Raw genomic sequence first — 17540 nt, 5'->3', positions numbered from 1 at the left:
TTGCCTGCATACTGGCGGTCCCTGGAGAGCCAAGATCCAATCACAGGCTCCTGTGCCCCTCACATGCTCAACACTGCGAGGTGTACCCAGCTTGTTGCTTGCAGGAACTCTATGGAAGGGTCCTTTGGGGCCTTACCCACTCTCAGGTGTGAAGCCACTATCTTCCTGCCTTTCACCTTGTGACCCACAGTTGTTCCTGTGGGAGCCCGGGCAGGTGTGTGTCAGCGTTTTTAACTCGTTTCCCCTCCTGCAGGCTCCCTGGCCATGAAGGTGTGCCGGAAGGACTCCTTAGCCATCAAACTCAGCAACAGGCCCTCCAAGCGAGAGCTAGAAGAAAAGAACATCCTTCCCAGGCAGACGGATGAAGAGAGGCTGGAGCTGAGGCAGCAGATCGGCACCAAGCTCACCAGGTAGGACAGCAGGACCACCAGCTCTGCAGATTGGGGTAGAAGAGGTCAGTCTCCATCCCCAAACCAGTCCCAGGTGTCTCTTGGAGAGCTGATAGCAGAGAGTCCATGGAAAACATTCCATTTCTTCTCAGTCCCTTCCCCTCCACTCATTCAAATCTGGGAAATTTCACTTGAGATTCAGGGAGAACCTGAGAGGCAGGGTTCCCAGACAAGAACCTCCTGTAAAAAAATCGCCACCATCAAGTGGAATTGAGGGCCTGTGTAACATTGGTGTTTGGTTAAGCACAAAGCAATCTAATAAATGCACTTTCTCTTATACTGTGCAACCAGAAGATATCAGTGGCTGCTACGGATGCCTCGTCACTAAGCTGTGACTTTTGGGTGATTGCCCTTTGTGTACATTACAGACATGAACATAGAGTGGGTTATATTAACATACTAAACACCTGGATGTATTTGTAATCTAGAGCATGTTTATATGGTATTAGCTTGTGTTGTGGAGCACTGATTATTTGCCAGGTATTCTTCTAAACATTTAACATGCATTAAATCACTTAATCTTTGAGGCTCCCTATGGAATGGACATTTTGTGCCCACTTTACAGATAAGAACACCAGGTATAGAGAACTTGAGTTTCCTGTATGATGTCACATAGACTGGCTGCAGAATGCTCCCTCTCGCGACCATATTGTGTTGCCTCTGTAATAATAGTCATCGCGAGCCCCACCTTGTCCCAGGCACTGTGCTAAGTGTTTGGGTGCAACGTGTAGACATCCCTTGGATTTCATCCTCCTCTCCCTCTTCCTAGCTGTGCAGCCTTGAGTAACTCTCCTATTCTCTCTGCCTGTGTTTCTGTATTTGTAAAATGTGCAGTTGTAAGAATTAAGCAATATAAGCAAAGCATTTAAAATAGTCCCTGGCCCATAGTAAACATTCAGTTATCTGTTATGTCATTTTCTTCTCCCCACAAGCCCATCGGTAGCTTTCATTATCACCTTCACCAGGACAACTGAGGCAGCTGGTACCCAAAAAGGTTACGTGGGCACAGATGCCATCCACCGGGGCTGCTGGGGTTCTTCCCTCCACCTGATTTATTTTCTTACTCAAGGACAGTTTCCCATAATTAACTTGGTTTCCTCCTGGAGGATGTTGTTTCAATCTTACAGAGCTGTATAAAATAGTTAACACTGATGGATGATTTGTCCTTGAATTCTGCAGTCTTTAGAATCATGGGATGAAAAATATCTACCCACCTACTCCCCCACACCCCCGCCTTCCTCATTGGTCAGTGAACACGGTGCACATCCACAGCTGGCATCCCAATCTCTCTTAATTCCTCGGTGATAGTTACTCCCAGCCCTCTGGAGGGCCAGTGCCATTGTTGCAGAGCCTGATTGTTAAACATTCTACCTTCTGCTGACCTGAACTCTCTATCCATGCAACTCCCACCCATGGGTCTTCTTCTCTTTTCTGAAGCTACTCAATGCTTCAGGCCCCTTAACATGCATATATTAGGGAACTGGAGACAATGGTCTGGTGTCCCAAGTCTCCTCTCCTCGGCTGCAGATGCCAGGTTTCTCTCTGAAGGTGGGTGGGGTGGGTGGATACAGTGCTTGGCTGATTCCTGACCAACCTTTCAGTTTTATACCTAATAAAAATAGGGCTGTTTTGTGGGGGGATGAGGAGTGCCGGAAAAAGAGAAGGAGCGTATCCTTGATCTCAGCCCCACTTCTCAGAGTTCAGTTCCACCACTTGAGTGTGGACATCCTTTATGTGCTCTCTGGTCTCATTTCCCCAGCTTTGCTGCAGTGCCTTTTATTCCCCCCAAAGTCATATTTAATCCACATGACTCCATTTTATTTATTTGAAACCACCACCCCTAAAAATGTCATCATTTAAAAATTAGACCTGGAGCCCTAGTCGGTTTGGCTCAGTTGATAGAGCATCTGCCTGCAGACTGAAAGGTCCCGGGTTCAGTTTCGGTCAAGGGCACATGCCTCGGTTGCGGGCTCCTCCCCAGCCCAAACCCTGGTTGGAGCGAGTGCAGGAGGCAACCAATCGATGTGTTTCGCTCATCAATATTTCTCTCTGTCTTTCCCTCTCTTTTCCACTCTCTCTAAAAATCAATGGAAAAATATCCTCGGGTGAGGATTAAAAACGAAAAAATTAGACATGGAGCCATGCTTCTCAAAGTTGACAGGGCGACCTGTCAGGGTGACCCCTTGATCAGCTAGGGCAGAGGTCTGGCCCTTCGCCACTTCCCAGCTTGGGACACTGATTGGTTGAAGAAGCAAAATCCCCCAGAGGATGGAGCTCGGGACCACTGGGAATGGGGTTTCAGGTACTAGGGGGAAGTGTGATGCATGAAGAAGTAATGCTTTTGTTTCTGAAACATCACAGAAGCTGAATCTCTCTGTAAGTCACCAGGACTACTTATTTTAAATTTTGATTGATTGATTGATTGATTGATTGATGTTTAAGAGAGAGAGAGAGAGGAAGGGAGGGAGAGAGACAGACAGGCAGGCAGACATTGATATGTTGTTCCACTTATTCATGCATTCATTGGTTGCTTCTTGTATGTGCCCTGACCAGGGATCAAACCCACAACCTTGGCTTATTGAGATGGCTCTAACCAACTAAGCTACCTCTACCCAGCCAGGCAGGACTACTTATTTTAAAAGAAAGGAACCAAGACTCTGAATCATTACTGGCTTATGGTTACTCCACAACCAGTGCTCTCAGGCCTCCTGTTGGGGAGTAGCCAGCTGTTCAGACCCGGCTCCTCTCCAGCTGTGCTCCTCTCCCTCAGCCCCCTCCAGTACCCTCTGTAATGTTTAGATCAGACAGAGGGAGAAAAGGCATGGGAAGAAAAGGAAAGCAGAAGGTGTCTTGAAGTAGATGTGTAGGAATATGTCATCTAAATCAAGCTCAGGAGTAAATGAGGATCCAGACACTCTGCCTCCCTGACACACTTGTTCCCCTAAAATGTTTCTTCACTGTTGGTATCACCCACCCACTCGGGGGTGACCTGTTACCATCTTTTGGCAGTCATGACTCACCAGAAGTTTGTCAGCACCTTTCCAGGTTTTGGAAAGAATGTTTCTCCTTGTCATGTCCTTTTTCTAGATGAGACATAGCCAGTGATTGAAGATACTTAATTTGAGCTACTTGGAGCTACTTCGTTTTCTAGGGCAGGCCTAACAGACTACCACAGACTGAATGGTTTACAAAACAAAAATGTATTTTCTCGTAGCTCTGCAGGCTGGAAGTCTGAGATCGAGGTGTTGTCAGGGCTGGTTCCTTCTGAGTCTGAGGGAGAATCTGTCCCAGCCTCTCTCCTGCTGCTGGTGACTTGCTGGTCATTATTGGTGTCCCTTGGCTTGTCGATGCAACACTCCAGTCTCTGTCTTCATCTTACTTCTCCCTCCGTGTGTGACCCACTCTTATAGGACACCAGTCAGATTGGATCAGGGCCACCGTAATGACTTGTTTTAACTTGATTACTTCTGTAAAGATCCTCTCTCCAAACAAGGTCACATTCTGAGGTACGGGGGACTAGGACTTTCACATATGAATTTGGGGGCCACAATTTAACTCATAGCATTTGGGGAAGTATAATGTACCTAGAACAGGGGCTTCAACCTCAAATGCATGCCAGGGCAAAATAGATGTTGAACATAAACGAAGCAGGCAGTTCTAAGATTGTTGATAGGGAGTGTTGAAAACTAGGGTGAGGTGGAAAGTTCACCCTTTATCTATGAGGCCTGTTACTATTCACCTTCAGTCCCTGTTGTTTTGTAGAAATGAAGGGCCAGTTTGTCAGATTTTCTGAAGAAAAATCTGGATTTTTTAAAGTGAAAATTCCAAAATTTTTAAACATTGTACACAACAATCAGAATATATTTATGGATTACATTCAGCCCAAGGACTGCACCTCAGCCTGGGCCCCTGGTTTTAACCTCTGACCTGGAAGCCATGTGTTTCCTATCTAGAGTAGAAAGTTTGTGTGAGTGCCCTACACAGTTAGGTGAGATGAGATGGTATTATGTGTACAGTGAATGCAAATGTGCGAATGTGCATGTGTGCCTCTGTAGTAAATTGAAATTAACATCTTGTATCTAAATTAATTTGAACATAGTTATGGGTTGATCACTAAAGCAACATACCATATTCCTAAAAAGAATTTGAGTTCCAACTCTGTTTCAGGGATTTAGTCAGATGGTTTGCAGAATGTTTACAAATTACTCTGCTGAAGAATACATTAGGTTGGATGAAGAAGTTGGTTGAAATATCAATGGATGTAACTGCTTTCTTTTCCTTACTGCCCACGAGTCTGGGAATCAGATGGACTTGGGATTAAAGCCCTTGGTGATTGTTGATAGTTTGAATCTATATGTAAGGCATGAAAACCAGCATTAAACACCATATGATAGATCAGATGTAGTCCCTCTTTTGGGGAGTCCCAAACCTACATTCTCTCTTCCCTACTGCTCAGTGCCATCACTTAAAAAGCTGCTGTCTTTCTGATGGCAGGAGGGTGGCAGATGAGATGGGAAGGTGGACAAATAATGGCCTGATCATTCCATGAAACCTAACATGGTATTCCTTATTATTTAGTAATGAATAATATGCTAGGAAGAAAACATATTCTGAATATGTATTTTATGTTCCTAAGGAGTTCACACTGTAGTCACTACAGGCAGTTATAAAATGATTTGTAAAGAGGATTTTGTGCCGCTTTAAATTATAATACAATGATCAAGGGAGAACATTGAAATCCATTTTTATGCTCCTAGCACAGGTAATAAAATACAGTAATGCTGACTTCTCACTGTAGCTGGAATACCGTTTGTAGTTTGGAAAAATCGGTGCTAAGTCTGACACCCCAGAGCTTCATTCCAAAGTGGCAAATGTCGTCTCCCCTGAAAATCTAAGGACCTATGCTAAGTGCGCTCTAGCCTCTCCCAGGCTAGGTCATTTCTTCTGCTACAAAAGCACTTTCTAAAAATAAGAATAACAATCAAACGCACTATGAATTCAATCCAACTTTGACTGACTGGTGTACCGTGGGCATGCGTTACGGAATCACTTGAAGAAAGAAGGGAAAAGAATAGACCTGAGTGACATTTGGAGTAGACCTGCCCTTCATCCTCCTCATCCTCATCCTCATCACTTTGGCTCACAGCACCTCACAGAGCGGCTCAGGGGGAAATGTAGAGAGAGCACTTGGATCTGCTCATCCTCACACCCGCAGCGCCTGGATGGGAAGGGCTCAGAGTGTGTGCTTTTCCTGTGGATTCTGAGACCTCCCATTAACGAAACTGAAATTGGAGTCTCGTCTCCAAGCTGAGACCAAGGATGGAACAAGTGAAGTCAGGGCGACATGTGACTTGAATGTAGTTATTGAGTCCTGCAGCATTTGCATAACAAACACACCAGCTGTTCAGGTAGCTCGGCTGCTCTCAGATCATTTGACATCTCCCAGTACCTCGCTGCACAAAATAGACATTTCTCTCTAAAAGCCCTTTAGAAATGCTGACATCTTCTGAAAGGTGCTGACTTGAGTCAAGACCACAGCACTGCCTGTCTGATAGGAAGTTAAGGACAGCCACACGTTGATTGTTTTTTTGGTGTGTTTTCTAAATGAAAGATCAGAAAGCTGTCCCGGTAAGGTTTGAGTGAAGCCATCGAGAGGAGGTGGAATAAAACTTCAAAACCACATGAGTAGAGGGCATTGAGGCTGAGCCACGCCTACCACAGGGACCCACAGCCACGGGACATGCCTCAGAGACATGCCTAGCCTCTTGCCCTCTCACCCCAGCTTCCAGCTGTTAGGAAATGCAGTAAAGACTGAGCTCTTGGCATCCTGTTACTAAGACGGATTCTGAGCCTGACAGTGTGCACACGGGAGGAGTCACAGTGTGCAAACCCCGCACGGGATGTCAGGGAGCAAAGCCACATCTTGTCAGGCACTTCCAGAGCTCTGTGTTTGTGACTTGCAGCTGCCGGGTGCATCTTTCAGTGATTTAGTAAGTGTGGAGGACAAAAGAGCCGCTTTTTACATAGCAGGAACCTAATCGATCTCAGTGTTTAAAACTTGCAAAGGTTTTTGTGTGTGTGTTTTTTTTTAAGTGCCATCATAGGTGGGTAGGGAGTCTTATTTTGTTTTCTATTTCATAGCTTTTGTAAATGGCTGATTATCCCAGCAGCATTTCAAAATTGAGGTGCAGGGGGTGGAGAGGCTACTACTATACTCAACTACAAACTAAGTAAGTAGGCAAATCCTCCAGGCTTCTCTCTGGCCACATTTTAAGAGGTTCCACTTGATCTGGAATAGTTAAAGAGAGCCCTTTAGTTTTCCTGTGATTTATTTCCTGGTCATTGTTGGAGTAATCTGCAATGATTTTCTTGTTTGTTGTTCACCTTAGCACCTGGCAGAAAGAAAGGCCCTCTTTCTTGGATTACTTGGCTAAGTAAAAGAAAAGTCAGCCTTGTCTATGTTTAAAGATGATCACTGACATAACATTATCTAAGACTTTAGAGCCCTTTGCTGTTGACAATATGCTCTCCCACCTGTGCCTCATCTGATGAACTTCACCACAGCCCTGCAAGGTGGCTGCTATTGGGAATCCCATTTTCCCATTTTGTAAGTGAGGAAACTGAACTAATGATGAGTGGTATAGATGTAAAAAAGAAAATATAATTTTTATTTGTCAAAAATAAATGAATAAAAATTTAAATTTTAAAAATAAACTGGCTGGAGGAAGGAGGCAGCCATGGCAGTTAGAATGCAGAGACTCACGGTTAATCTGAGAAGCACTGGAGTGTCAGGGGGGTCTGTGTTGGGGCCACTACATTACATGCCCATGATCTGCATCAATGAATGAATTGCTCCCGGGGTCCAGTTTAGTAAAGCAACTCATGGAAATTAAAACAATCCCAATGAGAGAAAAATGAGACCTAAAATAAACTTTGCTTCTCTTTAAAGGAAAAAATAGCTAAAGTACAACTAGGAGATCCCAAAGAGAATGGTGGGCCTTGAGCTAAATGAGTTTGTTTTCTATGAGTTTAAGGTTAGCTTTCCAGGGAAATGGTTACTAAGGAAGATCATGGAACTCCAGCTTCAACAAATTGAGTCTATTGAGATGTATTGATTAATAATCTGCTGTGTGCACAACCCTGTACGAGGTGTCATTTAGAAGGTAAGGTGTACTCATCATTAAGTCTGGGATGCCAATGGCAAGTTCTGGGAAAGTGTAGGCCCTTTGGAGCACATTCTTTTGTTGGTTTGAATTTATTGTAGACTATTTTTCTTTCTACTTTTTCCCCCTTAAAATGTTCCCAAATGGCCCTAGCTGATTTGGCTCAGTGGATAGAGCGTCAGCCTATGGACTGAAGGGTCCCGGGTTGGATTCCAGTCAAGGGCACATGCCCAGGTTGCAGGCTCGATCCCCAGTAGGGGGCGTACAGGAAGCAGCTGATCAATGATTCTCTCTCATTGATGTTTTTATCATTCTCTCCCTCCTCTCCCTTCCTGTCTGAAGTTAATAAAAATATTTTTTAAATGTTCCCAAATGCATGGAAGTGGAACTGGGTTCTGGATAAGTTGAACATTAAATAATCTAAACATTTGATTCAGAGTTTATTCTCTCTTAAGTCTACACATTAATGTTAACTACTGCGAGTTCTCAGAGCACTTTCTTGCAATATATTATTTTCTTTCCTACAATCTTTTGATCCTCTCATTAGGTCAGACAGTCCTGAGGACCCCTCATTTCTATCATACTTTATCCATGAAAGGATTTCTCAAAGCCATTTGTGAACTTATCAGAGAGCAATGAATAAGCTGGGAGTTAAATCATCCTAGAAAGCATCCAAATATTTTTCAAACTTTGGTTGAAAGGAAATGTTGTTGCATGGAATACTACCTCAAATCTGGTCTAATGCTTTCAAATTGGCTTATTAAGAGATCCCCCCGCACCCCACCCCCACTATGGGCTTTGTGCCTATATCTCAAGGAGACTTTTGTGAGTCTCTTCACCCAATTCACAAGTACATCTTCTGGACCCAAAAATGTAATATAATTAGAGCACTTTAGAACTTCAATGAGCACTCACCATCATTGCCTCTAACACCTTTAATTTAATAGATAAGGAAACAGGCCAAAAGGCATGAAGCTGCTAGCCAAGTGACGTAGCTATCTGGCTACACTAGGATTAAAAATGTGTCCCTTGCCCCCCGCCAGTGCTAGAAATTAATATCCTTCCAGAAAAGAAGAAATGTACTCACTTCTTCTGGAGGAACAGGTCAGTTATTAGTTAGAAAGCACAAGAAGTTATATATCTAGGTTGATTTTCTCAATTCACACCTGAAAGAAAAACAAATGACTGAAAGCAAAAGTTTTGAATTAAATCTGTAAGAAATATGTTTCGTACTCAAAAGGCCCATGAGAAAGGAAACCTTGACTTCTCCCATGGTTCTTTCATGGGCACTGTTTCCTCCTCTATCCCACTTAGCTAAGAGAACATTTAAATTAAATGTCCAAGCAAGAGGTGTTTCCCCATCTTCGTAGTTAATAGTTCCTGACAGCTGAGAAAGTCTCATTAGTAATTTCTAAAACTGAGCAGGTACTTCAGAAGATTCTTTAGCTGGAGCCTCAGCTTGAAGTTGCCCTATTCTATTATTCAGATTTAGATCAGTGAAGCTCTAATCATTTATACGTAAGAAGATTTCTTTGTTCGTATTTCAGTGGTGATGTTAGCAGCATGATTTCCGTGGTTACAGCACTCTTTCTCCCTCGCCCACCAAAGCTGGCTTCGGGTTTACTCGTATGTGATTTTTCTGCAGCTCCTATATAGAGCTTGCACACCATCCTGAATATTTAACTAGCACAAATGGTTTATAACAGAAATTTCCAGTGCAGTTGTTTTTCATCTTTGTTTACTGGCAAAATACCTCAAATCTCATGCAAAATGCTAAACGAGCAATTCATTTTATTTATCTCCATTACGTTCTTTTCCTTCTTCTTGGTTAGAGTGCAAAGATTTTTATAATAACCACAAAAATTGCATATATGCTAACTAAGTAGTCATTTTTAGACAGGATATAAACAGGAAAAATCATCCAGAGATACAAAGCCTGGAAAATTGCTTTTCTCTTTGATTCTCAGGCAATTCGTTTGAAATATAAGTGAATACGTTTCTATTTTAAGAAGTATGATCATGAAAATTTTATGTTCTGTGCCCTTGAATCATTAAAACAATAGTTCTTTAATAGCAGCCTTGTTAGTTCCTTTGGGAAAAAATAGGCAGACAGATAAATAGTGGTGCTGACAGTAATCGGTGTATTGAACCATTTTACCTGCCTGAAATCCAATCCTCCTTTTGACTGTTACGATTTCCCCTTGTTTTGCTCATCTTTATGTTGTAACTTATCAAGCTCTCTCTTAAAAGATGCTAAGACAGGTAATTGCATCTTCCTGCATATTAGAATGATACTATGTAGGAGCTGCCCTCCCCGAATTTGATTGAACCAATGGATCCGCCTCCTGCACATTTCACCCCAAGAAGCCCTGTCCCTGTCCCCCACAAGGAAAGCCCTCAGCATCCTCTTGGTAAGTGGCATGGCTCTGCCTTTGTATTCCTGAAAGTTGAATGGGCGCCTTCTGCCTGGAGCCTGCCCTGTCAGTACAGCCCATCCTTGGTGCACCTCCCCTGCCCAGCCAGGCTCTCCATCTCGATTCCCTGTCACATTGCCCCTCTCCTCAGAGTCCTTAACTAACAGAGCCATTGGGGCCATAGCCTGTGGAATCTGATTCTCACCTCATGGTCAACAAATAGTGCACCAGGATATGCCCAGGCGTCTCCCACGAGGGAGCTATAAATTCACATCACATTGTCTAGGCAAAAATAAAATAAGCCTTTTTAGAAAGAGCCTATATATAATGTCAGGTTTAGACTACCTAAGAAAGTAATTTAAATTTGTCTTAAATTTACATCACATGTTACAGGATATCTGTTTACTAATTTATTAATAACAGAATGCTGAGGTATGTAAAAATATATGAAACATTTTCTAAAACATCAAACATTTCTATGAAAGTTTACAAACTTCTTATTGGACATGCCAACTTGATGTAAGGGAGACATTCTGATCTCCTTAATGTATGTCAGTCATCCCCATGTGAAGTTGACAGCAGAGCCCTAAGTCAATCCTTGTAAGGCTAATTACTAGATGAGGCAATACATCCTAGTAAGAGAAGCATGCTTCTAGCTGCCATGCGTGAAGCAACTCACAGCTGCAGCAAAACCCTGCAGAGCCACCAAAACTAATCCTCGTGTGGCCAAAGCATAAGCAAGGGCCAGAAGGCCAGAAGCCAGAATGGAGAATGAGAGTTCAGCATAGGAAGGGTTGGTGTGAAAAACAAACAAACAAATAAAAATGATTAGCAGTTATCAAAATACTGTGCAAAAAAATTTAAATTCAAAAAAAAAAATAGTGTGCCAGCTACTAGTAAGAAAAGCCCATGCGTGAGAGACATGACAGCTTCCCTAAGTTTCATTCATTGTGATGATGATGACGTTCCAGGAAGAGGATAAGCTATTAGGCCTTCCTTCCTTTATTGCCACCCACAGTCTGTGAATCAGACTGTACAATGATTAAAGACTTGCATTCGTGTTGTCAGTCACCATTGTTCTTTGTGGCCTTTGTCTAGTGCTCATATTTTTTGCCTAATGTGTTGAAGGACCCAGCACATTACATCCTGCTTATGGGGTTAACAAGTACACAGCACGTGACTAATTAATCACCCCTTTCACTGTGCATTGAGGCACCAAAATTATGCACGTTGAGTAAGCTGTGGCAGTTCTGTGATTCCACTGCAATGGTTGGCGCTTCAAGGACACTTTTCAGGCACTGGTGACACTTTGTGGCAGGAGCTGGCAAGCTATCGGCTGAGAGCCAAACCCAGCCTGCTGCCTGTCTGTGTAAATAAAACTTTATTGGAACACAGACAAGCTGATTCATTTCTGTGTTGTCTGTAGCTACTTTCGCCCTGTAGTGGTGGAGTAGAGTAGCTGTGACTGAGACCATATGCCCTCAAACCTACAGTACTTCCTGTGGGACCCTCTGAAGAAGAGATGGTGTAGTCAAGGGTTCGGACTGGGGACAGTTGGAGAAGGTGGCCTTGCGCTCACAGCACTAGCAGAGGAGTCATTCAGGAAGTGCATACGCTTAAAGCATCTCCATTAGAGGGGTAAATTAAGTTTATCTACATAAATAGAGTTGTGTATGCTAATTTCTCTAATCATCAAAACAATTTCACTTACTCTTACTTATTAGTCCAGATCGGAAGCACCATGTTGCTTTACCATGTATACCAGGGACAGTCCTGTGTCCTAAACTTGACTTGTTACCTGAGGAGTTACAAAAACCTTTCAGGGACAACCACGTGGCGTTATAGGAGTGCAGATCAGCCGTTGGCAGCCGCTAAGGGCCTGATGCTGCAGGCACATGAGAGGGGGAAGACGTTTCCAAAGTGGGTTTTTCCTCGAGAAAGGAAGGCCACACACCATAAACATCAACAACAGTGACGAATGTCTTCTTGTTTCAGCTGCAGAAGCTGCACTCCAGGCCCCACGGGAAAAGGTATGGGCTAGAGCAGTGATGGCGACCCTTTTGAGCTCGGCGTGTCAGCATTTTGAAAAACCCTAACTTAACTCTGGTGCCGTGTCACATATAGAAATATTTTGATATTTGCAACCATACTAAAACAAAGACTTATATTTTTGATATTTATTTTATATATTTAAATGCCATTTAACAAAGAAAATTCAACCAAAAAAATGAGTTCGCGTGTCACCTCTGACACGCGTGTCATAGGTTTGCCATCACTGGGCTAGAGAGAGGGACCACAGCGACAAGAGTCCAATGCTTACATGTGACTCCTTGGGCACAGGACAGGCCTAACCTCAAAGCTCAACCTCAGGGCAGGGGGTGCAGGTGACACCTAAGCCGAGTGTCACACAGATGTCAGACTGTGGTGACAAGACTGACAAAGCCTCCACACACTTACTGCATGAAGAAAAGCATGTGTTCTATACCCACACTCCCAATGTCAGCAGTGTCTGTCTTCTAATAGAGGAGAGAGCGCGAGCAGAGGCCTGTACTATGCTATGGTGGCCGTCCCTTGCCCCGGCCCTGGCTTCTCCTGGGAACACTGGCCTGGCTGAGAAGGTGGCTTTCAGGGCTCTGAGTGGCCCTGTCTGCTGTGTGACATTCTGCTTGCAGACAAGCTCAGCCTCACAGTGACCTCTTGGGAAAGCCATGCGGAGGTGGGTGGCCAGCCTCAGGCGCTCCTGGAAGGAGGAGGAGGCGGCTCCTGATCCTGAGGGGACTGCTGTGCAGTCAGCCCTTTCCCTCAGTACAGCGCTGGGTGTTCATTTGATACCTCAGGCTTGGTTTCCCTGGTGCTTCCTGTGAGGGCGTTCCAGTCTCAGCCCAGGGCTGCTAACGGATTCTGTCCAGGCTGTCCCCGCTCCTCCTGTGGGGTGTTCCGTCTTGGCCAGAGTGTCTGTGGTCTCTGATCTCCCTCTGGCCGCACCGACCACATTGCACATGCAGGAGGGTGTGTGTGTGTGTGTGTGTGTGTGTGTGATATGTATGAGTGTGTGTGTGTGATATGTATGAGTGTGTGTGTATGTGTGTATGTGTGTGTATGTGTATGTGTGTATGTGTGTGTATATGTGTGTGATATGTATGTGTGTATGTGATATGTATGAGTGTGTGTGTGTATGTGTGTGTGTGTGTGTGTGTGATATGTATGAGAGTGCTGTGTATCTTTTGTGACAAGAATGTGAGGAAATTTAAGAAAACTATAAAGACTAATATTCATCAAGCTGGCAGCTAACAATCCCCAGTTAGATTTGTGCTATAAATTCACGGTCCTTTTGGGGGAACATATTTGAGGGGAGACAGTGTCTTCTCACAGGGGATCTCCCAATGTGTTGGGTGGATAAGGCCAAGAAATGAGCGAGGAGTCCTATAAAATCAGCGGAAAGTCTGCTTGAAGCCCCGTGTCAGTCGCCGTTTCGGTCCTTGCTCCTCTTTGCCTTTCCCACGTGAGCAGGTCCTTTCCTGGACAAACAAGCCCATCCCGTTTCCAGAACTCCATGTTTCCTGACCTTTTTAGAATTAGCAGAAAGAGTTTCAAAGAATGCAAAGATGCAAATCCAGATTGGTGAGACATTCCCAAAATCCATCATGCTGCCAGAACCTCCCCCAAAAGGTCTGAGAGGGGGAGTCTGTTCTTGTTGTTACGCCACATATATAGAAAAACGTAGTTCTGAAAGATGCCAGGCGTGGGAAAACACGTCGGGTTTAATGAGAATAACTACCCTATACCACGCCTTTGGGCTCTAGGGCTGCTGGTTTAAAAATGAAGCTTTGTATTTAAAAATGTACAGTGATGGATCAGGAAGCAGTAGGGGACATGAGACATTTGATAAAGGAGAACTACAGAAAGCTTTGCAAAAGAATTTGACCAAACCCTCCACTCATGTATCTGAGACTCCAGGATTTTTGTGTTTCCAGGTTTCCAAATAGCTTGGGGTCTCATCTGCATGTGAGTTGTGATTTTTTTTCCAGAAGTAGGAGAGCACTAGAGGCCTTAGGAAGCAGCTGGAGAAAAGAGCTGTGGCCCTATTGACTGCAGGGCAAAGGAGGCTGGAGATTCCTGCCCGTAGCTCCCTCACCTCCACTTCCACCCTCTCACCCTCCTTGGGAAGTGCTCCAGGGCGAGACTGGCCCTTTGGGAGTGAATGTAAAAAAGGAATGGGCTGCACCGCACTCTGAGGCTCCTGGAGGTGTCAGGGTGTCAGGGCAGGAAGGACAGGAGACATCCAGGGGCCCTACTTCCTACTTTCCATCCCTTGCCTTCCTTTGCAAGTAACCAAGGGCTGAATATGTTGTTTATGGAGAACCCACAAAGCAGAGGCATCGGGGAAATCTGGAACCACCGTATTTTGTGAATGAATGAGTGGATGAATAAATTAAATGTATCCTCTATCACATCTTTGTGTTGTCTGAGCTGTGCACACCCACATAACCATGATACTGTCCTCCACAGCCACTCAGCAGTGACCCCAGAGCGCTCTCCCTTCATTTGAATCATTGTTTGTCCTTGCCCTGAGACCTGTGTTCATCAGAAGCAATATTCTTTAAAGAAGTAGCACACACAGTACATACAGGGATACCTAGGTAAGGCTCAAGTTAAGAAAGACTATCTGGATGCCCACCTGGACCAGAAGTTCCTGCCTGAATCAGATCTTTCGCTGAGATTCAGACAGCGGTGGGCATGTTTGCTGAGCATGTCCTGGGGCCACCAAAGGGCTGCTTTCTTGTGGGAGGTACGCCCCATTGACATGGCATCTGTGCCCTCATGTGGAGCATCACTTAGCGAAGGTGACCAGGTGTCCTCACATGGCTTTTCCAGCAGTGAAGGCAGGAGACCTCACTGAAGGGGCCAACACATACAAGGGGGAAAATGGCCAATGACACTTGATAACAGCAGGACTTGTTCTGGTGACATGTTAAAAATCAAGTGGGGACTCCCAGAAATAATTGGAATAATTTTCCAAGATTGGAGATTATATGTTTGTGTGACACAGATAATAGTGTATGTAAGTCATCTGAATATTTTTCTTGACTTACTCTTCTTGGTTGGCACCTGATCCTCTACCTCTAAAGAGAAAAGGTACAAAGATAATCCAATTAGAATGACATCTGTCACTCTTGATCAGCAAGGTTGATATGTGTGACTATTAAAGCAAGTGTCTCCTTCTCCTCTGGTTTTCCTCAGTGTCTCAAATCTGAATAGCTTCACAAAAACTTCATCAAAGATTTCCCCCACAATGATCTTCCCATCCATCAAGGAAACAGAGGGTTCACTCATTATGATAACTTGAGGAGAAGTTATTCACAATAGGACTATTTACAAAGATGTGGGCAGGCTAAAGAAGCCTCTCCAACACAGAGCTTCCGACAATGTTTGTCAAACAACCGGAGTTGACAAGTGATAGGAATCTGTTTCTCAGTGTGACTCATGTATATTACTATTAATTATATCTTTCATTAGAACCAAGAAAGCAATAGACTGGGACTCTCTTTCTATATAAAGAAGTTACAGATATATGGGAACCCAGCTGGCATGCCTCAGTGGTTGAGTGTCGACCTATAAACCAGGAGGTCATGGTTCAATTCCCAGTCAGGGCACATGCTGAGTTGTGGGCTTGAGACCCTGGTGTGGGGCATGCAGGGGCAGCCAATCAATGATTCTCTCTCATCATTGATGTTTCTGTCTCTCTTCCCTCTCCTTTCCTCTCTGAAATCAATAAAAATCTTAAAAAAAAAAAGAAATGTGGGAGATTCTCAGATGCAAAGATTAAGAAAGGAGATAAGTTCTGAACCAAGAAAGACCTACCTGTTAGCTCCCCAAGGCCAGTAAGCTAACACATCTCTAACTCCACAAATTTTTTTACATATACCATATTCATCTTTTAAATTCCCACCTACCTGGCACCTTATCTGGAAAATATTCAACAGATATATCTTGAATCACATTGAAGCAAAATAAATACTAAATAAATGTTATACCTATTTGTCTAAAGTATATCTCCTAGCTCCTTCCAGATCTTTTTATTTCCATAAGATAGAAAATAAATCTCAAGTCTTCCTCTTGTGTGGAAGACCAATACCTTGCCTGCTTCATTTCTCTCCTAACTTCAGTGAAGTTAATGACTGAACCCCTTTCAGGTTGTACAGAATATCTTCAAAACCTCACATGCTCTCTAAGCTTACCTATTGCCTGTACTATAGCCCACCCAGCCATGGAAGCAGCCTCCTCCACCTTTCTATAGTACCATCCAGAGTCCTTGTTCTCACACTTTAATGTGCATGCAAATCCCCTGGAGGTTCCTGAGTGGTGTCTCCTGTGTTAAAACAACACAGACAGCCCAGCCGGTGTGACTCAGTGGTTGAGTGTCAACCTATGAACCAGGAGGTCGTGGTTTGATTCCAGTCAGGGCACATGCCTCAGTTTCGGGCTCAATCCCCAGTAGGGGGCATGCTGGAGGCACCCAATCTATGTTGATGTTTCTATCTCTCTCCCTCTCCCTTCCCCTCTCTCTAAAAATCAATAAAAAACATATTCTAAAAAAAACACACACACAGATAGCTTCACTCCCAGAGTTTCTGGTTCCATAGGTCTGGAGTCCAAGAATTTGCATGGTTAATGAGTTTCCAGACGATTCGAGGCTACTGGTCCAGGGACCACACTGAAGCACTGAATTAAAGGAGTGCCTCACAGTCCTGAATGCAATTCAAATTACCTGGGAAGCTGTAAAAATTGTGTATCAGTAACTGAGCTCTGCCCTATTATAGTCTGATTTAATTGGTTAAGAGTGTGGCCCAGCCAGTGGTATTGTTAAAGGTAATACAAGTTATTCTAATATGCTACAGGGTCGAGAACACTCACTCAGAAACCATGGAAATGACAGAGATTAGGAAAATAGACAAAATGCTACAGGACCGAGGATGAGTGTGAAGTTATAACTGAAGGATGGTGTTTGTTCCCACCAGACTAGTGAAGCATGGAATTAGGACGGTACTAATGCACTGATTCTGACACAGTTTCAGTCTTTGGCCTTGACCTCTTACCAGATCGTATTAAACTTGTTGAAGGCCAATAGAAGGTTATTTAAAAAAATGCTTTGTGCTCCTAAGGAGAATGTTAACTTTTACAATAGAAACTCAGTAGAGCTATCTATTAGAGCCGTGGTTGGCAAACTGCGGCTCGCGAGCCACATGCGGCTCTTTGGCCCCTTGAGTGTGGCTCTTCCTAAGCCTTAGGAGTACCCTAATTAAGTTAATAACAATGTACCTACCTATATAGTTTAAGTTTTAAAAATTTGGCTCTCAAAAGAAATTTCAATCGTTGTACTGTTGATATTGGTTCTGTTGACTGAGTTTGCCGACCACTGTATTAGAGGATAGAAAGAAAGAAAGAAAGAAAGAAAGAAAGAAAGAAAGACCAGAAAGAAAGAAAGAAAGAAAGAAAGAAAGAAAGAAAGAAAG

General features: G+C 43.8%; 1 protein-coding gene across 1 annotated transcript in view; it reads left to right on the top strand.

Moving 5' to 3' along the window:
- The window catches only part of PHACTR1 (phosphatase and actin regulator 1), a 227667-nt gene that overhangs the window by 182978 nt on the left and 27149 nt on the right, over positions 1-17540 (top strand). The window contains exon 8 of the mRNA XM_006091776.3: positions 254-410. Within this exon, the coding sequence (XP_006091838.2) occupies positions 254-410 (157 nt within the window). The remainder of the gene's footprint in view (positions 1-253; positions 411-17540) is intronic.

This window comes from Myotis lucifugus, unplaced genomic scaffold (genome assembly GCF_000147115.1).
Source record: "Myotis lucifugus unplaced genomic scaffold, Myoluc2.0 scaffold_95, whole genome shotgun sequence".
Classification (NCBI taxonomy): domain Eukaryota; kingdom Metazoa; phylum Chordata; class Mammalia; order Chiroptera; family Vespertilionidae; genus Myotis; species Myotis lucifugus.
Note: the sequence above shows the minus strand (reverse complement) of the source record. Positions and strands in the feature narration are given on the sequence as shown.